Genomic DNA, 27,458 nt, shown 5'->3' with positions numbered 1-27,458 from the left:
TCTAATGCTGGAGACAATCTTAGAAAGCAGATACAGCCCGGTAAGTGATGCAACTGGCAAACGGATGTTTTTACGAGCCTACTCTTTGTATTAAAATGAATGCTGAACAGGACAACGCAAGCAATGAGAGAATCAGGCTAAATGTGAAAACATCAATGCAGTAATTTCTCTGGAACTATTCAGAGTGATTTCTCCTCATTTCCTGCCTTAGACTTTGCACTAGGAGACACTCATCAGCCTCATGTGACTAATTTGGAGGTATGTGGTCTATACAAACGCAGGCACCCACCTTGATTACATGGCCCCCTGACGCTCAGGGAAGGACAGAGACAGACCGTTCCACCAGGCACTGCAGAGCAGGACCCCAAAAAAAGGGGCTCCACACCAGCCTTGGAGAAGTCCCTCTTTTCTGGGAACCAGGTGGGGAGAGTGACCGGCACATGTGCCTAAGCTAAAGGCAAAGTGCATTTTCACCTACTGCTTAAAAGGAGTTAAAATGGAACTGCCACCCCAGACTCGCAGAAGGAACGAGGGAGAATAAAAGCCCATTGTTTTGTTTATTCCTTACAAAGCTGATGGCTATTAAGCAAAGCATGACAGAGAAATTACTACCCACCCAACTTCCAAAAATACTAGGAACGAGAGCTGACTTTAAGCGAACATTATATTCGACAATGCCAGTGAGCTGCATGACTCCGGAGAGCAACCGCAAGCCTGAGCTGCTCGAGCCTGTTTCTGATTATGCAGCTGGGATGCTGCGCCCAGCGACTGGCTCCAGCCCATGCCCTTCCTGACGGAGGAAAGGTTCAGCTAACTACAGCGGTCATAAATCTCCCCACCGAAAGGTGATTAACTCGAAACCCCCTGTTGTTCTGTCAGGAAGCCGTAGAAGAGCCGCAAATCCATTAAATCACATCTTGCAGATATGTATCTGAGGAGAATGCACGGCAATTGGTGATATATGGAAACTGCTGCACTGTGTCTTCGGACAGCTTACACAAGTATTGCTTTCCAAATTAACATTCTTGCCATCTGATTCTCATTAGACTCACTCAACTGTTCCGTTCATCTTACATTTTTCCTCCCAAGGGATTAACATTGATTTTTTATCTTGCGCACACACAGGAAGGTCACAATGATTCCTATGGGGTGGACTCATTCAATAAGGAACTACGCTATTAAACCCGACTTGACGTTATTGTCAATAGAGCTGAGCTGCCACAATGCTGGCTATTTTTTAAGGGAATTTCAATGCAACTCTCCTGATTCCAGCTACATCCATCATACCACTCCGTGACACACACAAGTCACTTGACAACTCATTAAAATATATATAAAAAATGGAGGTCAGCCCTACTAACATTCACACTCCACATCTAATTTAAAAAATAATACAACTCAATATAATTACAAAATGCTTCTGGGAATAGAATATCATCGACAGAAAAAGGAGACAGGAAGAAAGGACTGCAGGTGGGCCTGCAAGGCGTTTTTAGCTGGACACTCTGAGTTCCGGGTCACACAGGAGGACAGCATGATTACTGTCACTGGTGGCCTGGGCAGTCCAGCCTGTGCACAAAATAGGCGAGAACTGTTTTGGGTTAAAGTCCTACTTACAGCGACTTTGGGGGCTGCTCCCTTCCTCCCAAGAGCCCTCTCATAAACCCATCAAGCTCCAGTGTAACAGGGGTGAGGTGGTTCCTCCCGTGTCTTCTGCTGCTGGAAGGCAGCTCCAGAACCTCTCTGCTCTGATGACTCTGATTTAACCCTCTTAAATCTCCAGCACCAATGTAGAGCAGGTAAATATAAGCATCATCCTTTACTCAATGCAGCTTTTTTCTCTCCAAGTTTACTATTTGTTTCCACATGTAGCTGCAGAGAGCAAACGTATCCCTTCCCAGACTATTTTGCTACCCTGACAAGTCAGACTCTTCTAGTCTCTCCCTTCCCCGACCATTGTACATGTTAATTCCCCCACCTCTTTTTCCAGCCAGGGCTTCTCTCTTCAGCATTTTGTCAAAAATATAGGCAAAAGCCACAGGAGCAATATGACGCAGCAGCTCATTGATAGTCTGGAGCTTTATGGCAGCACAGGAAAGGAAGAGAAGAAAAATGCAAGAGGAGTCTTCCCAACACATAAAAAATGTCACAAACAGGAAACCTATACTAAGTCCCTGCCTAAGGAGTCGAATTTTCCAAACTGCTGAGGAGTTCCTCCTGATTCCTGGATGGTTTGAGTGTTTTCAGATCCTCTTTCAACACCACTGGAAAAAGCTTCTGACCTAAGTGCACTTTCGGATTCTTTGTAGTGAATTTTGCCTTTCTTGGATGAAATAGCAAATAAACAGCATTGAAAGAGCCGTCTGGTGCAAATCAAGGCTGGGCTCATCTGCAGAAATCTACGAGGCAGAGAAGGATGGAAAAGAAGAAACAATCTGTTGTGACTGTGTGGCCAGCAAACAATGGATAAGTGATTTTAATTGTCTGTGGTCTATGCTTTACCTTGGTGTTTCAAAGTAAGCAGCCCTGTGCTTTTTGCAGCCTCTTCTACACCCTTACAATTCCTTCTCCCCCCCTTTCCTCTTACACACCTATATATCACCATTCACTTGTTCTCACATGCACTGGAGAACTGCAGTGCTGAACAGAAAGAAGACTGTGAGAAAACTTGGTAACAGCACCCCCACATCCCCTAGTATTTCTAGGGAATACTTATGGGGTGGGCCAAACTGTTTGAATGTTTTGTACTGGCAGAGTGGTCCAAAAATATCCTGCTGGAGACTAGGTCTTAGCAAACAGTTTCTTAATGCACCCTTCCAGTGTTTTCTCATACACTCCATATTAGGTAGACCTAAGAGAGTCCCAGACTGTAGCTCTCCAAGCTGCATCACCGAAGACGTCACTGGTCTTCCTTTGGGTTGCTAGAATCTCCCGTTGATTGTCACTATTACTTACTTAATTAAAAAGAAAAAAAAAAAAAGCACTTTGTTCAAGGTTGCTCCATTTTTGGAAAGACTTGTAATGACTGTCTACTCTTAATGCTTTTTCTACCTTTAGGTCTGTCATCTCTCTCCTTAAAAATCCAAAACTCTTCTCACCAGGGGAAACTGCAGAACTGTGCTGGCACAACGATGTTCTGCTTGCACTGAATCTGCAGAGCAGAAGGATACACTCACTGTCAGAGCAGAAAGGAAGCACCCTCCCTCCCTCCCCCCGCAAAAAGCTATTTTTTGCAGGCGTTGTCATATCTTATCCCCAGGAAGAGAAGAGGGCTGTGCTAGAAAGTCTTCAGATTCACATTTGCTCCTGTTTACTCTGTCCTTCAGAGCACGGCTATAACAATTTATCAATACAACGGAGGGGAACTCACAACCTACAGGCAAGGCAGACTCCTCTAATGAAAACAAATCCTTGGGAGAGGAAGAAGTAGTTCACAGATCTGCCTTCTAAATCCCACTCCCACTGCAATAATGTTTTCATCACTACTTACATTTAGGGACACGAGGGTACTCAGAGCAGTAAAGCACATCGTTTGGGCTGAACAGTTGCAGTACTGTGCCCAAAACAATTTGCGGTCTAAAAGCCCAAGTGAATAGAACACCACAGGATTCAAGACACATAATTAGAAAAAATAAGATCTTGTGCTTGTCATCTCGCGCTTGTCATCTGAAAGTATGCACAGATATTAATTAAGCTCCGCGAACCCCAGATGAAGTAGATTAGTAGTTTCATCCCTGTTTTACGGAGGTTTAGAGGGAAGCATGACACACAGTCACAGCTGACACTGCAGCGGAGCTGGAGCCGGCCGTGCAGGGGATGCGAGTGCCAGGGCTCCACCTCCTCCCCAGCCCTGCTCTGTGAATTGCCTTCAATGGGAAATGAAGGAGTTGCACTTCTCTGCTGTCTGGAAGAGGAAGGACCCACCCTGCCGTGTAACGGTAGCAAAGACCTGGCCTGAAGAGTTTTGATAAAAAGCATGACACACATAAGCAAAAAACACATTTAAAGTTAAAAATGTTGCGATGCACTTACAACTTGGAAATGCATTGCTCAAGAACATAAAATGAGTCCACGGATTCAAAGGTTTAACAAAAAATAATTTAACTAGGAAAGCTTCGACATTTTTGTATCTCAAAGAACAGTTTGACATTCATTTTGCAGTCATTATCTGCTGAAATTCAAATTCTTATGACAGCAATTTCTCACAGATTCCCTTTGAATATTTGTAAATGTAGAAGCTGTGATAATGAAAACTATTCTCAGAATTTATCACGAAAGTAGTACACCTGTCCACTTAATTGAAACTACCTGGGCTCTAACTCTGCTTATCATCTGTGCCAGAACAAGAGCAGGGTGGCATGAAATGCAGCTAGAAGGAACTGTCTCCAGAACACATTAAATGGGTCATTCATTCTGTCTCTAGACACAATTATCCACCTAATTACAATTAGGACAAATGCAGAGTTGTCCTAACTGCAGAGGGATGCGTTTTAATTGTGATGTTCAATTCTCTGTACACAAATACAAAAAACCTGAGCAAGAAATGTCACTAGAAAATGGGAACAGACCATGACATACTTATCTGCAAAACAGCAAACAAACTAGATAAAGGGTGGACATAAAGCAGCTCCTTAGATGATAAGTAACTGCATTAATGTGAAAACTATACTCTTCTGTTCCCACATTTAAGCACAGAAAGCATTCTAACTTCAGCTTTCAAGGTAAAAATGCTTTTAATTAGTGCCCTGGCTACCTTATGAGACATACAGACCTTGGTATGATAAAGCTATGATAATTTAGCCTTGCCGAGAATCCTCCTCATGATTTATATGATTACTTCATGCCAGCATGAAACGAATCCCCAAGGAAGTAACGCATGTCATCCTTAAAAATATTAAGCAATCAAGCCATGTTTTTATTATGTGAATGGATGCCTTTGAAAACAAGGATGCATGCACCATACTGTGAGGTAAAATGAAATAAATGAACAGAAATAATTCATTTCCATGTTCTAATCAGTGCAAACTGTAGTCTTCAAATTATCCTGATGCTACCAAATGTGAGTCTGGAGACAATAGGTTGACTCGTCTACTAAAATGAACATGAAATTGCATCCTAAGTACACAATGAAGGCCAAATTAAACAGTCCAAGTCTCTTTGTAAAGGTTTTTTTTTTTTTTTTTTTTTATTATTCTGCTCTTGCATCCAACTGAACAATTAAGAAGAGTAGAAGATTTAAACAAAGCACTGGATAATTTTTAGAAGGTTCTAACCAAAAGCAAGGCACTTATCTTATACAAAAGGACCACAATCTACACAAAAACTTGTTCTTAGTCAAACTCTTCAGCTTCTAGCATTACCAGCAGAGAGAAATTTGTGTTCCATCAGCTAAAAGGATGTCTTTGGCATGCAGAATGAAAAATGCATATCAAAGACTAGAACTGCACGCTTGCTGGTGATGTTGTATTCACAGACTGGGACGCCAGTTCTGCAAGGACCCAAGATAACACTGTTACACTGCTCATTGCTATCATAAATCACAATCCATTCATTAGAGCTTCTGACCTTTCAGAAAAAAAGCCTAGCCCCTACAGGCACAAGAAGATGGAAAAAGAGCTGTGGTAACGAGACAGGGGTAATACAAAACATTTGGAATAGACCACTGTATTTGTATAGGTAGTAATTTACATGAGAAGACCACCATAGGACAGTAAGGTGTTTTTTTTTTTTTTTTTAAAACACTGATTCTGTAGCACTGTCTTTGAAGCTAAGCTAAATATTAAACCTAACCACATTATTTCCTTTGGTTTTCTCTTCTTAAAAAGAAGCGTAGAAAGCTCAGAGAGAGGCAACAGCAATAATGAAAGGAATGAAACTGGTTCTATGCTAGTTACCTATAAAATCATTAATGGGAAGGGGGATGAATAACAAACAATGGTGTACTATGTCTTCCAAAGGAACACGAAATGCATTGGTGCGTCTACGATGAGCAGCATTGGGAACATACTGAATTTATATACAAAGTTATACAGCAGAAAGCAGACCTGCGAGTCGCCTTGCTGAGGGATATGGTGAGTCTGAAAGCTAACACGGGCTCCAGAGGAGACAAGTTCACGAAGGAGAAAGGCACTGTGACTTACTAGACAAGTAAAACCTACATCTACTTCAGGAAGTCCCAAGTCATAACGTTAGGAAGTATACACACTTGCCTTGCTCTCATTCTTTCCAAGGAGCTTCCTTATAGCTGCTGTTGAAGAGGTGGGTTAGATGGACCTTTGGTCTAACCCAGTACAGCAATGTCAGTATTACGTTTAGTATGTTCTCTGAAGTCTTCCTCCTTGGACATACTTAAAACCCAGCTAGACGTGGTGCTGGATGTGGACCGGAGGACCTCCAGAAGTCCCTTCCAACCTCAACAATTCTGCAACACCGTTAGGTGGCTGATACCTCCCCAAACTCCATTCACTATAGGACCTTCTCCAGAAAGAAACCAGGCCTGCCTGAGGAAAGGCCAAAATCTACGCTCATCTCAGGAAACAAAGGTCGCAGAGCAGCCTACAGTCAATTTGTCAGCCCGTCTTAGCTGACTTGCATTCAGGTGAGTGGGAAGCATATATTTCCAAAGTCAGTTGGAAGGCACGTTATAACTGTAAAGCCCTTCTGTGTGGCTGCTAATCTTAAATTCTGTGGTACAGTTGACAGTCTCCTTAAGAACAAGCAGAACTCATGTTTAGCACAACTGGTGTTACCTGAAAAGTCATGTTCTGTTTGACTGGACCGTGCAGAGAATTAAACTGTTCACTACATTGTATTTTCCACCTATTAATGTGGTCATAATAGAACACCAAAATACATTGTAAAGACTGCTTTCCATTTTAACCTTGACAAAAATTCACCAAATGAAAAACAATATATATTAAAAAAACAATATATATTTCACTTTATTTCACCGTCAGGCATAGGGGTCAGGCACTGAAGACAGCTGTACGGCTTTCTGATAACAACCTTATCATCCTTGCCCCAGCCTTCAAGAGAATTGAGGAATCATTACAATCTTTCACTGCAATCTGTAAGACTCAAGTATGAGTCAAGAAAATTACTTTTTTCTTTGTTTCAGGGGTATTTTTTGTTGTTTTCATTAAATCTGACATAGTGACGGAGATGAGGGTGCCCACTTCCTTCCCTTTTAAATACATGACTTTCTTCTTCCCTTAACTAAAACACGTCTTTGCAAGGAAGGCCCCAGGAAGAGCTTTATTTGGACAAGAACAGGACTGTTTTATCAAAGGGAGGGAAGATTGAAATGTGTGAGACAGAACGAGGAAAAATGTGGGAAAAAAAGGGCCTAGCAAGTCTTACTTCCTACAGAGAACTGTGGTCCTGTAGCATGTACAGTTTCTAAGGGTCTAAGCAGTGAGCTTTATACAGAAAGCACACACATTTGACAGCTATTGTAAACACCCTCCAGTCACAGTAAAACACATCTGTTTTCAGCTGTGCGGAGGAAGAGCTTGTGTTTACTATGGTGGTGACCCTACCCTGTGTAAAAGTTATTGACACCCGCTGGACGTGTTCATTGCTAGGTCCGTGCCCTTCATTTGGAGCCAGTAATGCTCCTCAAGTTGGAGCTTTCCAAATATAGCCCTGACAGCCTAGTTCTGAGAGCCCAGGGGAAGAGGCTTGACTACTTTGCTAATTGATGCTGCTACACCAGGGAGAGCCAGCACTGTCTACAGCAGAGTTTTCCCTTAAAGTGGACTAGGTCAGTTGGATGGCAATTGCACTAAGTCAGACAGTAGTTCTCATTACCAGACCCTCGTTCCCTAAATTATTACACGCCCACAACAGTATTATTACAGAGGGAAAACTAAGTGCTCGTATTTTGGGGGAGACCAGCACCAAAACTGCATGTGTGAATTTAATGTCTTGCATAGTTTCAAGCTACTTGGAGCTAGCTGATAATCTAGTTTGGTTTCTTGCATAACACAAGATGTGTATTTCCCTCAAGTAGGGGACAGAACAAACTGTGCTCAAGAACCTGTACCTTTATCAACAGTATGGCTAGCATTTTGATAATGCATACGTATCAGAAAGGATCCAGTCTTCTTTTGATGGCCTCAAAGAGATGCAGAATTTGCCACTTGCTACACTGTGGCTTCAATCACCTAAACCCAGCCTAAGTTCTCCACAGGGACACTGTCTCATTCAGTACACAAGACAAATTCACTTAGCTAGCAGCCACTCAATATTTTATTTTTGCCCTTTCTATTTGATGCATAGCCATAAAAGCCTTGTTTACTGCACATTATTCAAGCTCTATTCTGAAGGCAGAATGATTAATTTCTTTACAGGCTTTTCTGTAGTGCTCATCAGATGTTTTGAACTTGCTATGTGCAATTTCCTAGCTTTTGGAAAAGCACAGAAAGGAATGCCATTATGTGGCATCCTAGAGCTACTGCCATGCTTCATATCAGCAGGGATAGACCAGACCTTTGCTATCTTGCTAGCAGGTGTAAACCATTGGCTGCCAGCAGAGCCAAGCTAAAGGAGATGAGGCACACACTTAAGCAAGTGATTTTCACTGATATTTGCCGGCACCAGAATGGAAAGATTCAGGATTTTAAGCAGACCAAAGGCTATGCAGTAGAAGTACTCTCACCAGTTCATGTTTCTATGTGCCTCTCATAACACCAACCCCTTCTGATTCATCCTTTCCAACATGCCCACCCTTCAAACCACGCATCTCAGCCTGGTTTCTTAACCCAGTCTCATTCTTCTTGCCTGTCCAGCTTCATCCAGTTTTACTTACCTCATTGTATCTTCTTTTCTATCTTTATTTCTCTTAGTCTCTTTTGAGTATGTCTTTTTAATTAACTTGCTCACAGAATCAGTTGCTGTTCCTTAAACTCTTCATCTCACTGACTTCTCTGCCTCTTCCTTGATTTTACTCCCTGAAGCTTACAGAGGATTGAGGGGAATGAGCATTCACAGACTCTTTAGAGGTTTCAGAAATACATATCTAATAAGCATATACAGAACGTGGTTCTGAAGACTGTAACTTGGACAACCTCAGGGATTTTCTTAGGGATGGTAAAAAGCACATTAATAAGTTACAAAAACCACTCTCTCCTGACAAAACCTGGGGACATTAAAGCACAATAAAGAAGGTGTCACTGAAACCTCTAAAGTATTTTCCTTAGCCTCATTTTCAGAAACAGTTAAGCCATGTTGGGTGACATTTTCCAAAGTAAACTGGGCCAGAGCAGATGTGCATCTCAGAAAATTTTATTCCAAATGACTATAGTTTCAGAAAATTGCAAGCAAGTGAAATGGGAAGACACAGTATGTGGCTTTGCCCATAAAATAAGACAAAAATGAAAGCTATTTGTATCATGTTGGCAACTAACTTGATGGTTTCTCTGATACTGGTGACTTGTCTGAAGTCATGATACTAACTGAACAAAGCACATCATCCTGTCTTCACAGATTTTGTAAAGGCTGGATCACAACAAAGTAATATTATTGCCCCATTAAGCATACAAGTCTGGTATATGCACAGCTGTTTTTTGCCCAACTCCTGACATATGCACGAGCTATTCATCTGCTGGCTTTGCACTGAACCTTCATTATTATAACTCTCTCATCTCTTGCCTGTAGGTTCTACGATTTGGTCTCAATCATCACTTCACTGTACATTTGTCCTCCTGTGCGTTGATACCCTGTCAGTTTTAGGGCTGCCTGCAACCCTAATCAGGCCCGAATTTATGCTAGGGAATATAAATCTGCTAGCAAAGACTTAAAGCAGTCACTGAATTCCTGTAAAAATTAAACTGTTCAAGAAAGTCTTCTAAAAATCCCAGAGAGAACCAGTAAGGGCTATGATTAATAAGATACATCATTGAAGAAGTATGATTAGAAGTCCTGATTTCATAAGAGAGGTGGGTTTTGGGCCTCCACGAAGCTCGTTGTGTAATAATAATAATAATAATAATAATAAATGATAACAACAACAACAATTTGAAGGCTATTGGCCCTGAGTCTGTAAAAAGGTTTGTTCTGGGGATGGTGCAATAGAAAGAATATTTCCCATATAGGAATGTTAAAAAACAAAACAAAACAACAACAACAAAACAGAAGTAAACAAATGTGGAGTTACTGCCCCTACAAAAAGGTTGGAGTGAAGCAGCGGCTTAAGAAAATAGTTTTATCAGAAACTCATAGTTTGTCTTCATTTGATTAGACACAAGATTTCAATGCAAGATTTGCAAACACTGTATTTATCTATATTCTATAGATACTTAGTTCAAATCTTCCAAACATCAGTGCACTGCTTATTTAAAATGCGTAACAGTTAGTAGGAAAAGCAGCAAAGACAATAAAGCACAGAACCGACTTCCAAAACTATCAAGCATTTGTCAATTAAAATATTTACTTTTGACACAAGTCCTAATTAGTTAAAAACATTCAATCCAGTCTTAAAATAGAGGTTCGAGCTACCCAATTTATTCTTGGAACAGTCACTTGCTTGCAGGATTAGGAAGACAATGGCATCCAGAGCAAGCACGAACCCTCTCCCCTCTTATTACAGTTAATCAGCAACATAAATACTATAATGAAGCTGAGCCCCTGCAAACTCACCAGGCTGTGCATAATTTCGACTCCAGCTGGATTCACTGTGAGTGCCTCATCATACAATTGCTTAGCCTCCTCCAAATTGCCTTTCATCTCTGCAAGCCTCCCACGCATGTACAGTACAGCATGAGATGTGGGGAAAAGACTAGCTGCCTCCTGGATACAAAAGCCTGCTTCTTTGAGATGGTGTTGCTCCATGAAGAGTTCAGCTGAAAAAAAAAAAGCACAAAAACACCCTACCATCAGCTGAAATAATTCAGATACCTTTCTTCACACTAATTGCATAACATCTCCCTTAAACATATTAAAGCACGAGGCCATGATCCTGCACAGTGCTTACTACTGTGGTTAACGTTTACTATCAGAAGCAAGTCATTGAATGGATATTCTGATACATTAAAGGCTCTATACAGACATAGATGGACCTCATCAGGTGTTGACACAGGATAGCCTTAAGGATATACCAGAGTGCTTCCTCAATCAGGATGTAAACATGTGCTGTACTGAGCCCTACGGAAGCAGGGCTGGTAGCCACTTGGAGCCATTGTATGTGTTTCCAAATAATCTGGGAAAAAAAAGGACAGAATAAGCCATCACTGTCTACTGATTAGTTTAAACATGTCAGAGTAATAGGATACATCTGACCAAGCTGGACATTAAATAACTTCTTTAAGAGAGTATTTCCATATTTTAAAAAATGATTAAAAGTGTTTTTCTCTGCTTACTTGTCTAGTTTATGAGATAGCTGTCTCTTAAGTTTTCAGAGTCTCCATTAAAATCAAAGGCTTATATCACAGAGACTTACTTATATTTTGTATTCACAAATTTATCTCCTCACACATACTCTACAGAAAAAGAAAACAGAGCTCTTGGAAGAGACTGCTCAGTCATCTGCTTCCTTCAACTCTCAGCAACTATCCCAGTGGTTTTCTTACAAATAAAAAAAAAAAGTAAAAGGCACACTGATGTGCTTGACTGTCAATTTGTTTGTTAATCAAATCATTTTTCATGTTAAACAAATTTCATAACGTATCTCATTGTTAAACTTTAACATTTCTTAGGATTTATTATGCATTAAATCCTGGGAGAAGGCTTAAGAAGTGATGCTCCATTTTCACTGACACACACAACTGAAAAGGGAAATTGTTTATATATATACATATGTATGTATATGATGTATACACATGTATGTAGATAAAATAACTCTTTGCACAGCAGCCATTGCTCTTTGGTTCTTAACCTATTTGTGTTCTATACATCATCACTGCAAAAGCTCAATGTTTGTCTCTGTTTATTTTTATTTAAACTGATGTGGCAATGCAGTAAATGCAGTAAATATTGACAGTTCAATAGCCCAGTTCAAAATGTTCAGGCTCCAGAGTCAGATAAACAATTCTGAATTTAGGCCCAATCTTAAGCGCCCTGACTTTTAAAGGTAGTGAAGTGTTCTCAGGAAGTCTCTGCGAGGGGGGGAAATCAGCCTGAAAAATTAGGCCTCTCGTATAGCTTTGAAACTCCGCCAGTTTCAAAATGCCGGGAGGGCCAGATGACTCCGGGGACTTGGCATGCTGACACGGAGCTTTCTGGGTGAGAGGGGAGCAGGAGAGCATCTCAGCGACTGTCCTGCCAGGCCATGGGAAGGGTCCTCCTTGGCCCGTCCGACGTGAGACTGGGACCACAGACAGCTCTCCCGCTGGCACACTAACGGTGACTGTGCACGGACACGGCATCATGGCCCTCCAGATCTGAAGCGCTCCTTCTGGAAGAAGGGTGAGACATCATCGATAATAAGCTCGACTATTTCTTAGCCATTCCTAGTTTGTGCTACAGATAAATGTCATTCTCTAAGGCTGCCAACTCGAGCAAAACAGTTCCTCAGTAAGAGCTATACTCTTTAAAAATGACTCATATACATTTCTGTCTGGTTAATCTTTATAAAATCTCAGCTTGCCTCCTTTCCCTCGACTCCACGAGGGTGCAGCCATCTAATAACAGAAAGCAAGGCCATGCAACTTGACAAGCTGAGTATGTGCACAGCCTTATTCAAAAGTTTGTGGGAGGACAGCATTTTTCTTGTGCTTCCCAAGGAACAGAGCATTTTCCTGCCAAGTGCTGCGCAGCAGCTGATGTTGTGCATGTGGTAGTGATGAGGATGGGGATGTGCAAAGTGACGATTCACAGCCTGAGGACACTGCGGTTTGCAAAGTTAGCACAACCCTAGCAGCACAAAAAGAAGGGGGTGAAATCCCGGCGCTATTTGAAGTCAGCAGAAGTTCTGGATACTGCTGTATTAAAAACTCTAATAGCAACTAACAGCATAACGTGACCTGTTTCATTTCAAAAAAGCATCAGGAGCAAGGGGGTTTAGATGTGAAATCATGCACAGCCTGTGATTCAATGCATAGAAAATGGAGAGTACTTATTCTTTCTTTCAACGGTGCCTGTAAATCTTCTTCAGTAATAACAATTATTTAGAGGAAGTGCAGCAACACAGAATCTAAATAAGATCTACAAATTGTATTTTATGGTACGGTAATGTACCATATTAAAGTTCAGTCCATTTCTTTGCAGGCTCAATAGTCAATAAAAAATGATTTAATGGTGTGGGAGGCCTAATTTGCATAAAAAGAGAATGAGAGAGGTGCCTTTGGGTTACAGAAGGGAAGGAGTGCACCCACCCAGCTAAAAATAGACATTAAGGGAAATCGTTTAAGCCTGCATTAAAATGGGTTTTCTTTAAACTCATTTTTTACTTCTATTGCATACTCAGTTTATTTACAGATGAACAAGATACACTTACATAACATGGAATAAAAACTCAGCTAGAGGCAAAAGTCAAAGACAAAAAACAAGGATTCATTAAATTGATCATGGTAATACTCCCACCTCCTCAACAGTACTGAAAGTACTGAAATGCCTGCCTCTGCATTACCTGGGTTAGCAGTTTCCTGTCCGCTGGATTATTTAGGATCTCTCCTGGTATCACCTAATCATGCTGTACATACAAACCTGACCAAACTAGCAGCCCTCACAAGGAAGTTCTGTCATAGAGACGTGGCACCCAATGCCACTCCAAAGCAGACAGCAACTCCTCAGGGTGAATCAGGTATACAGCAGCATCTGTGATTCCTACACTGTGAAAGGCTTGGTGCTTCAGGAAAGCCATTTATGAATCTCCAGCTGTTGGACTAGATCGTTCTTGGTGCTGGCATTCTTTGCAGCTTTGAATCCAAAGGCAATGTTTGCAGGCTTCCTTGCCATCTCTTGCTTAACACCATCTTCATAAAAGCTTAAACGAGTTCCCATTCTGTTTTGAGCTAAGTATCACCAACAATTCTCTGAATGCTACAGAGCCAAGAGATGATCATCCTGGATGCACTACTTCCTCTATTAGCCTCTCTGGAGTAATGCTAGAAACTGAGTGCAGATGATCAGGGAATATTTGATCATTTTTGCTTATAAATACAGACAAAGACAGATCACACTGCGTGGATGCACACAGGCAGGATGCATCGTGAGCTGTCTCCTTTCATCCTCATCTTGAAGCTTGAGCCTACACCCACTGAGACCATGAGCAGCTATCCAATTGACTCCAAGGCCCAGCCTAGCGTTATTCCTTTCTTTCCCAGATTTACCTTACGCTTCCATTTGTGCTCTCTCATAGTATTGTCCACCCTTCTCTGCTGTTCTTCTGAACAAGAAGAGTCTTCTCTTGTGGCTTTAGCCTCCTTTGTCTTCACATTCAACTAGACTTCGAAGTGATACACCGGTCTTAATGCTGGTCCCAGTCCCTGCGAGCAGCCCACATCTCCACTCAGATGTATAATCAGCTCCTAACATGAGCTTCTAGTTCTCCCAGCTGTTTCTGCTAGCATTTAAGCTCATCTACAGTGAAGATCCTTAATCAAGTGAGAATTGCCAGAAGCATATCATCTACTCACTCACCAAAGACCAGTAGCAAACGTACAGAGCAAGAGCACTTCCAGAAGGCTGACAAAAGCTGGGTCTCCTGTAGTCAGCCTCTTTTTTTTTTTTTTCTCTTTTGTCTCCAGGATAAATTATTTGACAGAGCTCTGTAAAGGAGCCCATCTGAGAAGCAACAACAGTGCAATCTAGTCATGCCTGCATCACAACGCTAGTATAAGGAACAGAGTTGTCTGCCATCACCTTGAACATTGACTATTCTCTTTTTCTTAAGTGTTTCAAAGCAGTGTCAAGAGTGATTGTACTTGTCACCACAGAGGCAGCACCAACTGTAATTCTAGCCAAAAAAAAATAAATGGATTTGAAATGTATTTCTGCAACGTGAAGCACCCAAGAGTTAAAATCTCATTCCTTGCAAATCAATGTTATCCAAGACGCGGCACTGAACTCCCACAAGCAGACTGCTCCACATTACTCTGTTCTGTGTCAGCCACATCACCTGCTCTTACCCACCCCAGAAATGCTAGCGTGTGGTGACGTGGCCAACGCCATGTAGCCAGCTGACCAGCAGGATGGCACACTGGGAGGCAGCCCTTTACACTTGACGAAGGTGAAACTGCCTGAGAGGATGTCTAGAGAGGTGTTTTCTGTTCCACAGAGCTCATCTGCTTTCAGAAGCTATTAATACTTGTTACTGCAGCAGCCCTCAGCCAGCTGGAAAGACCCACTCCTCCGAGACAGCTCTTTGATCAGCGAACACAGAGCTATTACCATGACAAAGGGTTCTCCCTCTGTCTTGCCTTTCTCTCAGATGACGTTTAGTCACCCTCCCTTATTATGACACAACCGTGCATGCAGTTGTTTGACAATTTGCCGGCAAATAAGATGGAAGATCGTTCAAGCTGTATCTCAACTGTTATCGCTTCATTTGATGCAAACCTTCAGCACAGAAATGAAGAAAACCTGCTACATGTTCCCGTCCACGTGAGCTCAATCACTTACTCTTCTGAATGAGGCAGTAGATGCGTTCTTAAAGGCTGTCTTTGCAAGCAAACTGGTAGCTAACTGGAGCCCAGGGACCCACTTTCAATTTCTGAGCTTCAGGTCTCCCAAAGGCTGAAATGGCAACTGAGCTTCTTTATTTACAAATGCAGAAGTAGAGTGAACATCTCCGGAGGTGACACAGAACTTCCACAAGCTACTCTTTATACTAATGCATGCAGTCAAGAAGTTATCTAAAATACAATAAAGCCTGTCACAAGATAGCTGGTTCCTTTACATGAAGCGGGACCCTGCTCACTGGTGACAAAACAGCTCTCTCCCACCTGGGAGAGTTGGGAGGAGCAGCAGACCATCGTTTTAGGCAGTAAGGGCGCTACTGAGAAGGGTGGCATAAAAATGCTTCAAAAATGCTTCTGTTGGAAGGGCAACTTTTTTTTTTTTTTTTTTACCCTCTCTTAAAACACTTATTACTGGCTATAGTCAAAGAAGCCTTCATATTCCAGCCTGGTCAAGCATAAATTCCTATATTCTGTCCCTTGTATAGATAAACATCCTGCTGCTTTTTTCAGGCCCAAGCATGCTTTATTACTCGCCCAAATGGTACTAGCAGCTGAGAAATGCTAGTGGTTGGTACCCTCTGTCATTCTCTGGGCACCACTGGCAGTGCAACAGGTTCCTCTCCATCCACCGGATAAGGAGCCAGAGAATGCTCAGCAAAGAGCACTGCTAGCTGCTGCCTGCTTCCTTAGAAGTGCCTGTTCACATACGTGCACATTTGCATGGCCCAGATTTTGAGAAATGGCATGTGTGCTTTGAAGACCACCTGTGCCAATGGATTATCAGTCCACAAAGCTTGACATCCTGCTCCAGCAGTGAGAAATATCCAGAAGCCTCAGGAATGGGGGAAGCAGTCCAAATGCCCAGTCTTGATAGGAAGCCAAGAATGCTTTTGACTTCTTAAATTCATTGTTAATAGAAAATAAATGAAACCAACCTGGATAGCGTAGATGAAAACCTAGAAGCCCCCTGAGGACATCTGATTGAGGAGAAGTGGGGAATTTGGCCATTTTTAGGCTGCACCAGAAAAGACAAGGCCAGAGCTTGCCAAACCAGGAGGCTTAGCAGAACCCCGGCTGGCTTCTTAGCTGCACCAGTAACATTTCAAAGGGGACCAAACCAGCTCAGTTCACCATTTCCACCTCCAGCATGAAGTGTTCCTAATCCCTCCTAGCAAGCAAATGCTGCAGGACAGCCATCGTTGCAGTACACCTTTATTCCCCTGGGTAACCGCTTTGTGATAAAACACTCCCTCCTGCTCCCCCTCACCAGGCTCCAGTTTCTCCCACTGCTCTGTATCACTATAAAAGCCACAGAAATCAGCAGTGCTTATGGGGCTCAAGAATAATAATAAAGAAAAGCAGTAAGTGGGGAGCTCTAAAATTTCAAAGCACTTTTTTATTAAAAAAAAAAACACAAGGAAAATAAAATTAGAATTGCTTCAACAGCCTGTGTTGCACCACGGGAGAGTATCTGACCCCAGCTATTCTGCAATGTCAGTAAAGATGTCTCCCAAACCTGACGATAAACACCTTTAATATCAGAGCTAATAATTTGAGGGGGGCTTAGGATTGCTAAAAGCTTAGGGAGGGGTGAGCATTTAATTACGTACGTGCAAACCCTGCAAATGCAAGCTGTGTTGGTGAGCTGCTCCCTTTGCTGTCCCCGGGCTCCGTCCCTGCCCGTGTGCGGCTGTGCGGACGCGGGCCAGTCAGGGCTGCAGATCCCAGCCCACTGGCCCCTACGACATTTTCTCGTGGAACAAAGCCCATCTTCCTCTAACACAGCTTTTTTTTCCCAGGAATTGGCCCATACTGAATAAAATAAATAAATCACAAGCGTTTTGTGAAGGGAAAAAAAAAATGTTCCTGCTGTACATAACTCGGGGGAACAGATGTTTTTCCATTAGCTCACTGTTCCCTGCTACATTGGCTCTCTTTACATTTCTTGTTTAGGGCATGTTCATTAGAATATTTTTTCCTAGGGTAAACTTGTAGCATGTTACTCAGGCAGCAGGTAGCCCTCTCCAGCCCCACTGTGAATATATGGAATAGTCATTCGAGTGATTTTTCTTTAAATGCTCCTTTAAATTAGCTTTAGGTCTACCTGGTGAGGTTTGCAGCCTGTGCTTAGCAGGCATTTAGCCAATCTTAGATCAAATTACCAGACCTACTTTGCTGTGAGTGGCCATATTTGGTAAAGTATTGGGCCAGTCAAGAAGCTAAATTGTCAGATATAAAGTACTAGTAAAGACAAACAAAATGGACATTGTAGTTAAAAGTAAAGCTTAAAATAATATAGCAACAGGAGCTGGAGTACTCAAACTCTTATTAAAACTGGCTTGCAGCATTCTAAAATACTCCACATAAATAGAGCATACAACAGTTATTACTGCCTGGAAACATACTCATGCATACTTCAGATAAGAAACCACTCATTACCGAAAGAGCTTAAAACTACTTCTTTTCAGTACTGACACACTTTGCTCTCTAGGTCAAACGTGATTTTGTAAAAATGCAGAATGAAAGTAAGTTTTGGTCATAAATTTGAACCATTCCAAATATATTTTCCTTAGCCAAACATCATGATTGTGTTTTCTAAACAGAACGGAGGACTACTGGCATGATTCTGAAAAGGAAAAAGGGAGTAGAAACAGCTTCTAGGTCAGACATTTCTCTTGGTAGGAGAAGCTGGATAATCACCAGGAATCTCTAGGATTCTCCTTGCAACTCCTTCTGCAAGAAGAGGTAGAAGAAGAATGCCATTAAAGTTCCTTCTCTCCTCCCAAGGTTGATTCAAGTTCTCCGTCATTGGAAAGCAGAACAAAGAGAAAAAATGGACATAGGGATCGCATGAAGACCACCTCTCCTGGAGCTGTGCACAGCAGAGATGTGCACTGCAGCACCCTTCCCCAGTGCTTCTTGCAGCAGGACCCTGACAAACGGCTCCTTCTCAAATTTGGGGCCAAGAATAACGTTTAGGTCTGTTAATGTAAAAACCTAATGAAATGACTCTCCTCTTAAAAAGCCATTACATTTCAAGAAGATGCAGAGGGCTGGGTTATTTTTAAGAGGGACCAGACAAGCTGTATTAATCAAGGTCTTTGCTGTAGACCACTTGAAAACAGCATGCCTCCCAGTATTCCCCAAATCATGCCTGCTCCAGGGCAGGGACAACCTCTCTGGTCTTTGGAAACCACAGACCCCTTTCTCTTCCAAAGCTAATTGTGACTACCTGCAGGGAACAGCAAGATGTGCAAGCCCGCTGAAGAAACATGCTAAGTTCCCTGCTGCAGATGACTGTCCTCCCCACTGGTACTACAGAAGGGTGGCCACAGGATAAAGTGACAGTTCAGCTTTATGTAGAGATGTGAAAAAGGACAAGAGGGCTCATTCTAGAGACCACAGAGATGCATCAAGCAGCTGTTTGGCTGCTGACCAGAAGCTACAAAAAGTTAGCTGGCCAGATCACCAAGACAAAGCTCACCAGACACTGCTGTAGGGAAAACCGAGGAGCAGCAGCCATGTACACAGCACATGTGGACTTTGCAGCTGCACTTCCAAAGCTGCTCCTTTATCGTCTTTCCTACATAACTGCACTGTTCACAAACCCAGAAGTTACAGCTGAAAAGTCTATGCCCTCTTAGCGCAAGATAACTATCTTTAGCACACAAGACTAAATATTTGGGGAGAGTTCACAGCCTTCCCTTCAGCCACTGTGAATGGAGTACATGTGTTCTCATGCACTAATTATGGGATGCATTAGGAGCAAGGAACTTGTGCACAAGGCAGGTTAGCCCTGGACTCCTGTTGCAGCTGTGGGTGGAGGGTGATGCTGTAACCATTCCCCTGTGCTGGCACCATCTGATGACTACCACACGCGAACGGTCCCCTTGCAAGCCTACGTGCTGGCTGCTGGAGGGCTGTAAGACCAGCCCCACATAGCTGTGGGATAGTTTGCTTTGTACGCCTCTTTCCAACGTAAGCCCAGAGAGCTCTGCCCGATCAATCAGCTGGCACCATTAAGTTTTCACGCCCTGGGATATGAAGAGGCACGGGATCTCTAATGGCTCTAATGGATCCCTGACAGGTTCACAGCCTGGCGCTCTACATCCACACCCACACACAGAGACACGGCCAGCTGCATGCTTCTAGTGTCTGCGAAAGATGGATGCTTTGTTATAAATTTACTGCAGGACAAGGTTTAGAAATTATAATGGTTTTATCTAAAGATTTATGAGTCAAGCAAAAAAGGTTAAAGTGTTAATAACAATAAAAACAGCAATATGTGAGTCTTTTCCCAAAGGCAGACAAACATTTTCCTCCATTAAGAGATAGGAAACTGAGGTATGAAAAAGTTAGGCAACTTGCCAAGAGTCACAGGATGAGTCACTGACTGAAAAAGGACAAGTCCCAGCTAAACCTGATTGAAATCTACAGCACATCGATGCAGCTCTTTCATGAATACGAAGTGACTCTGGATGCAGGCATCTGAACGGAATGCTAGTCGTCTGTTACTTTCCACAGCTGTTAATTTGGGGGTGAGCTGGAACACAAAAGCACGTGACAATCTTGGCCATTTCTAACCACAGATTTCTGTTTATTTGGTTATTTATGAAATATTTCTATTTTGGAAGTTATTAACTTATAACTACTTCTGCTTTCCCCTCCTTCTAGATAGGAGATTCTGGGACAGAGGGCCAGTGATGATGCTCTGTAGGACTATTCAAGTCAATAAGCCCACTACTAAGACCATTAAGCTGCATCCATAACAATAACTGACTTCAGTAATGAAATCACAAAGCAGTCACAATATGTATTTTCAGAACATCAATCCTGATTCAAGTCGAGTGAAAAGCAAACATGAAATAAAACAAAGATTAAAAAAACAGAATAGGACAGAAAACTTACAGGTTATAAAAATAATTTCCGCCTAAAAGAATTAACACCTCTGAGAAAAGCACACTGAAAAATAATTGTAGCAATTCACAGTTAGGTCACAGCAAGCAGTAGGTCTTTATTGCTTTTGTCTTTTCACACAGCAGCAAAAATGTAAACTGCCTAGAGCTATCTCTAGGATGATGGACAACAGACACCTGACTTCTCATCACAATAAACTCTGTGTTTTTTTTTGTTTTCCCAGCAGCCTCCTCTGCAATCTTAAATCAGAAGCATAAACTGAATAAAGCAAAACCCTGCTGGTGATTTTAAAGCCCACAGTACATTAATGAAATTTACATATGCAAATAAATGAACTCATGTGATTAACTTAAAGGATGATGCATTCCAAAAGATAACTTCTATAATAGTTAGGCAAATTGTAACAAGTAGAATGTCACGTATTTTGTACCAGAACTAAAGTCAAATTGGTAGAAAATGGCCCACAAAAACAGCTAAAAAAATCTTTACTGAGAAGTAGGGTGAGATTGTCAGGTTTTATGTGAGAATTGTCAATTGTACAGATTAGGTAAATGAGAATTTGACAGGTTCTCCTGTGTACAGAACAGAAAATTATCAGCAAGGTTCTAGTGGGCTTTTTTTTTCTTTTTTTTTCTTCTTGTTGCAAATGGTAACAGAGACATCTAAGAAGCAATCACAGCATTCAAATGTAATTGCAGGTACACAACAGCGTGGACCAATTGTGGAAGAAAAGCTGTTTCTCTTAAGAGCAAAACTGCAGGGTCAGAATTCGTTTTGCCAGTCCCAAGTTACTGGAACGCAAACGGCAGAATGTGCTGTGCAACTCTGCTCCTCAACAAATGCCCTACATAAAACCCTTTCATGAGTTTGGAGGTTGCCCCCGGGCAGAGTTCTTCTCACTGTTCTCTTTTCCCTTTATGTGCTCTGCCACAATCTTTGCATGAGTGTCTCAAACTGACATGCAAAACCTACAAGTCACTGGGAGATTCAAGCATCCAAGGATAAAATGAGTGGAGAACTTTTTCTTGTTTAATACATTTCACTGAAAACTCAGAAAAACTGGAACACTGTCAGCCTAAATACCATTTCATAGATTCTTTGCCCATTCATTTTGCGCAAAATGAAAATAATTACTCCTATCAAATAACCTTTCTTAATGAATAACTGTTTTCCCTCTTCATTTAAAAACATTTTAATGATGACTGAAGTTTTCTGTGTTATGGAAAAATAGAGGTGCGCTGAAAAATCACACTACTCCTGTATTTTGTTAGATTTAATCAAGTGGTATTTCAAAAAAACAGGTGGGATAGATGGGCAGATTTACTGCTGGTTTAAGGTGTAGAGACAGCCCTGATTTGAGTTACTCCCTTAATACTTGTGTCATCTCATTCACCACTGGGGGAGAAAAGAAATTCCAGGCCGTCTCTGTAACCGTCAGGACTTACCAGCTTGAAGCCAGATTTGTTCAAGAGCTGTCCACAGCTGCATAGGTCCTTGCTTCATCGTGCTGCTCTGCATAGTTATTTCAGACATGGCCTGTTCCAGTCTTGATGCAGCAAGGGAAGAGGCTCGCTGTGATCCTGTGGACCAAACAAACAAGAAGAACAACACATTTTATGCTTCCTTGGGATATTGGTTCATTAGATGGAAGGTCTGATTCTCCACTCCACTGCATCAGTTTTGTGCAGTAAGAGCCACAGTGAAGCCTGGTGTGACCAACTGGAGAAATATGCTTTATAAAAGGTTAATTTATTGAAAAAAGACTAAATTACCCATGGGCTGCAGCTCAAGCAAGTGAATTAAGAGACAGTAATTTTATAAAGGTCTGCTTAGCAGATTCATCAAGGAAGCAATGGTATTTTGCTCGTCTGAAAAGCAGAATTCTACCATCAAACATTTCCTAAGAATACTTGTTAGCAACCTATTTTATGAGCCCATTGTCACCACGCAATTACAAAACACGGCCCGCTAATGTAAAACCTTCGTACAGCATTGCAGAGTGGGTCGGCAGCATTCACAGAGCACACAGATTTCACGTGACATCAATATTGTCCTATTGGTTTAGAGACAGCATGGTTTTTCATTTAACCTTGGGGAGCAGAGAGCTCAGCGCTTCGACTATATTAACCTTTAGCATGCGCCGTAACATTTACGCAAGAATAAAGTATTTGGCGCCCACATCTCTGGGAACAAAACATCACATCAAAAGCTGCCCCCAGAAAGCAGGCACGGACAGAGGCCGCATCCTCAAGCGCGGCGTGCAGGATTACACTGGTGAGCCAGCCTCTGAGGGCTACCAAGAGGACTGCAACAGAGCAGGAAGCTACAAAATGGGATTTCAGAGCTGGCCTTGTAAAGCTTTAGGAAATAAATATTTTAATATACGTAGGTTTAATGGGACTTTAAGGCTGATAAGCTCTTTCTCTAGAGAGCTGCTGTGACTGAAGCATTTGTGCTGATTAGCTTTACTCTTCTGCCTACCCTTGCAGGCTGACCTTGCAGGCCACAGGATCCCGGAGTTAAAATCCCCCTTTCTCTCACAGCAGCCCCCTGAAGGACCACCAGAGCCTAGGGACAGACTCGGAGAAGTATGGATGGCTCTGGGCAGGGGAAGAGTCAGAAGGGCAGAAAAGCTGTCACAGGACATATGCACTAAGCGTTTTTCTTCCGAAAGGGGCGTTGTGCTTCTCCAGCTGGAGAGCCCGGCCTTCTGCCAGGCACCGGGAGGCTCCTGTCCCCCCCGTGTCCCTCTGCAAAGACACCTGTGCGGCCTGGGCACAACACGGCCTGTAGGTTTTACTTAACCCGAGGCCAGGCTGCCTGCCTCTGGGACTGTCGTGGCTAGGGAGAGGCCACAGCCGCAACCCAAAGCCTGAGACTGCCATGGAAATACTTGTCCCATTATCTCACTGCTAACTGATGGCATTCGTTTTCAGCAGCAGAACTTCCAAACAGCCCTGCAGTGCTCAGTGCAGGCGCCTCCCGCAGCTCCCTCGGAAAATGCAAATGTGCTCTTCCTAGATGCGGTTTTAAAATTCCTGCGTATTTTCAAAGACACTCCTCATCTGGTGCTCCGCGAGATGACAGTGCAGTAATGCAGTAATTATGGCTTTAACGCTACAGTAAAAGCTATTCGGCTTTGTATGGAGGATTTATTACATTTAACAGTTTATTTAACAGATCAATCTTCAGTCTCTTTCACTGCCTGGAATTCCTCCCCCTGCCCTGCCCACTCCTGCCTCTCTCTCCCTCCAGTAAGGAGAAATTTCACTGAAACACAGCTCCCAGGCATTCTCAGTCGGACAGGGGTTGTTTAACGCAGGAAAAACCATCAGGTGCTCATCCCCAGCCACCCCAAGCGCTGGCACTTTCTGCAAGTTATGAAAATTACCACGTGAATAATTAGTGATGCTGGTTAGGAGCACTTCAAAGTCAGAGCAGACCTAGATGGGCAAACGCAAAAAAACCTGCACGGGCTTTGGGGACTAACCAGATCCTTGAATTAGCGCTCCTGATCTCGTTAGTATGCTTTGAAAGCAACTTTCAGCATTACATTTCTCTGCCAAGACTGCCCTCTTTCAGGAAGGCTTTCCAGAGCGGTCTGTGACAGTACCTGTACGCAATGCTGTTCTGCCTGCATCGGGTGGAGGTTTTATTTACATCCTCAGTGCTCGGGGGAAATCCTCTTTTCCTGGCAAGTCATTCCAAGGGGATGGTGTCACCGGAAGGCAATTCTGTGCCTTTGGAGAGGTTCATGTGCTGCTGAGAGGCTGAACGGCCACTTAGGATCTAATAAAGCACCCTTCCCTTGCAATGAAGGCTTTGAAAGAATACCACTGTAAACTAAGTTGCACTTGAGGAAGCACAGGTTAGCTGCTCCTCTCCTCTTCGTTACTGCCGGGGCAGAAAGCCTGCGATGCAACACGGATCCTGACCACTGCTGTGTGCTTCAACCTGCACAGCCTTGAAAAGGCAACCCGAGTTACTTAAGGGATTTACTGCCTTGGGCAGCTAAATGCAAAGAGCCTCTGCTGTAAATTGCCAAGTAGCTTGGGTTCCCTTTTCACGTAGCAGTCCTTTGATGGCTATTCTCTCTTCCATTTCAGCCTAAGCAAGGCAACAGAGCACACCACGCGGCCATCAGCCGATCCTTCCCCACCCCTGCATGGTCGCAGACACAGACGTGCTCCTTGCTCCCACCACACGCATCTAGATGAGAAGTCTCTCTCCATCCCAGCCCACACCTACGGTTTGCTGCTGCTATTCTTTCCCATCTCTGCTGAACTGCTCACAGGAAGGCCCTGAATAAGCACTTTAAGAGCAGGTCTTAGCCAGCCTCGCCCTTTTGGACCGAAAGGAGCCCAGCCACAGACCTGAACCCCAGGAGAGCGCGGCAGTGACGCTGGGGGTGGGCCGAGGGCAGCAGCTTCTCCAAGAAACACTGCCAGAGCCAGCGTTCATCTCCCGAGAGGGGAGGTGGGCATGCATCATGCTGACACCACTCTGACCTCAGGGCGGAGGGGGGAGCCGGCAAAAAAACTGCCAGCGACATTAAAAAATGTCTCTGAATGTCTCATTACAAAATACCTCCTTCTAAAGGATTGTAGATGTCTATATGCTAAAAAAATCCACAAAACCTGTCTCACAGAACTTTAATGTCAAGCCTCAAAATACATGCAAATCTTGGCATATGAAGATATCACATCCATTTGTTATTTTAGTGCAGTCTCTTTCTCTTTTTAATAGCTCCACTAGATAGAATATAAACTTTGCATTTTACAGTAAAGCCCTCTACACATTTTGGAAAGAAATCATAAAAATAACAAAATGATTTTGTCATGATGAGCTCCACAGACAAGCCGTACAAAAATATATCTAAATAATTTTAAAGTATTGTGCTAGCAGTGTTATAAGACCAAGAAGGACCAAGTTTAATATTTTACATCTATGAAAAATCTGCTATCAAAATAGCAATGCAACTCTGTAGATTTACTAGGTTTATAAGAAACACAGAATTCCCTAGCCTAAATCACTTCAGGCAAGAGCATTATAAGATAAGACTAAATCACAAAAAGAATGAAACAGCAAGGCAGCTGACAGATACCAGTGAATTTAGCTAAGAACACTGCTTCAGTTAGGAGAAGATGAAGAAAATAAAAAGGAATTCATCTTCCTGGCAGCAAACCTAAAATTCTAGCACAGCAAATAATCTCATTGTGGTCTGACTGAGGGAGAGGCCAGTGTCAAACCCAGCTGCAGTAATCCCCCCTTCGCTGCCGAGCCCAGAGATCACAGAGCGCCTGTGCGCTACGGTGATGCCGCTGCACGCTCGCTCCCCGGGGTCCTCACGATGGAAACTGGATCCAGCTTTGAGCCACAGGCCCTTGCTGGAAACTGCCAGCACCAAGTCATGCACTAAGGTGGACGGTGTAATTTCAGTACGAGCCGCATCCTTACCTCCACGGTGGGTGTAACCATGTTGGCATGCAAACCTAGATCCTTGAAGCAGAGGAGATGTACATTTCTTGGCTAAAACCGAACTCCCTTTGGTGTAAATCACTTTGTATGTGTGAAAAGACTGTTTAATGCTTGTATTTCACACTAATTTTCTCCTTCTGGCAAGCAGCAGCACAGCACACTGCACTTTCTGCTGAACTATGCTCCACTGCACGTCAGCTGCTGAAATTGGGATAAGAGCAAGCTGGGACTGGTACCCAACCCAGGTGCTTTTTAGGAGGACTCTACACAGAGACCAAATGTGTCCAAGCTTTGCTGTGACTCCAGACAAGATGCTGCAGGTCTGCAGCAGAGGAGCAAGCAGAAAGCACAAGAGCTGGAAAAACCTACGCAGCAGGACTGCAGAGGAGACAACACAGGGCGTAAAAGCTGATTTTACTGCCCAGCATCAGGTATCATAGAGGACACTTTTGCAAACCTTCACAATTACCTCCAAGTGATGACTATCCCAAATGATTTTTCATCACAAGGAAGCTTTCATATTTGCTCCCATTTCCAGATCACTTTTAATATGCCAAACAGAACATATCTATACATTTAGTATATTCTCTTCATCTATTATGAATTTAGGTTCTCTTTAAGTAATCCAAAGACTACAGAATACAGACTCATACAAGCAATAAGAAAAAGGTCCTATACAAAACAGAGAAACTTATCTCAACAAAGAGTAATAAAAGGGAAATGGAATAAACAGATTAAGAACTACATAAATATATGCATATAGAATCAGTAAGATTACAATGTCATAAATACAGATCCTGAAGGCTTAACAATGTGAACAAAAATAAGAGCAGACATGCTGAATAATATTTCGATGCTTGAGTGTTTGTATGCTCAAAACCTAACCTTGCAGTGCTTTTTAACCACTGATGGGTGCAAATGGAGGTTAAACGAATATAATTCAATACAAGCCACGTACTTAATACATACGAACTTGCCATTCTCTTCAGCTATATGTGCTGAGCATGTGACTTCAGTTTTACCAAGTCTAAACATTCAAGACTTGAACGATCACTAATTCCCTGTCCTGAAAGCACGAGACTTGTTTAAAATGTAATGTTTTTAAAAGTAAGCTCTTATACCTTTATATGATTTTTTGTTTTCAGTTTCTGAGTCTGTGAGGTCCTTTTTTTTTTTTCCCCAAGTGTTTCTCTATATACACAAGGGTAGAAAGTTGTTCCCTAAAAAATAAAATAAAAAGGCAAGTTTCTCACATAATCATCTGATTTTGAGAGTTAGGGCTTTAAAGGAAACAGCAAGTATCATGAGACTTGTGATAAAATCACAAGTCAGCAGCACTCTCTGGAAGTCTTCTTTCTCCTTTTTGCCAAGATTAGCTTTGATGTCTCAGTTATTTCCATCTGACTATATCCATTACTGTGAATGTGTATTAACCATTGAATAACG

General features: G+C 42.5%; 1 protein-coding gene across 5 annotated transcripts in view; it reads right to left on the bottom strand.

Moving 5' to 3' along the window:
- TTC7A (tetratricopeptide repeat domain 7A) overlaps positions 1 to 27,458 on the bottom strand; it is a gene marked incomplete at its 5' end in the record, with an annotated part of 172,914 nt that overhangs the window by 26,455 nt on the left and 119,001 nt on the right. For 3 of the 5 annotated variants that reach the window (XM_080588231.1, XM_080588229.1, XM_080588233.1), the window contains 2 exons: positions 10,639 to 10,841; positions 21,980 to 22,114. In XM_080588231.1, the coding sequence (XP_080444357.1) occupies positions 10,639 to 10,841; positions 21,980 to 22,114 (338 nt within the window). Of the gene's footprint in view, positions 1 to 10,638; positions 10,842 to 10,871; positions 12,392 to 19,364; positions 20,161 to 21,979; positions 22,115 to 27,458 lie in introns of those variants that run through there. The other 2 variants (XM_080588230.1, XM_080588232.1) reach the window with 2 other exon arrangements.

Source organism: Anser brachyrhynchus (genome assembly GCF_964034855.1).
Source record: "Anser brachyrhynchus genome assembly, chromosome: 3".
NCBI classification, from domain to species: domain Eukaryota; kingdom Metazoa; phylum Chordata; class Aves; order Anseriformes; family Anatidae; genus Anser; species Anser brachyrhynchus.
This window is presented reverse-complemented; position numbering and strand designations above follow the sequence as displayed.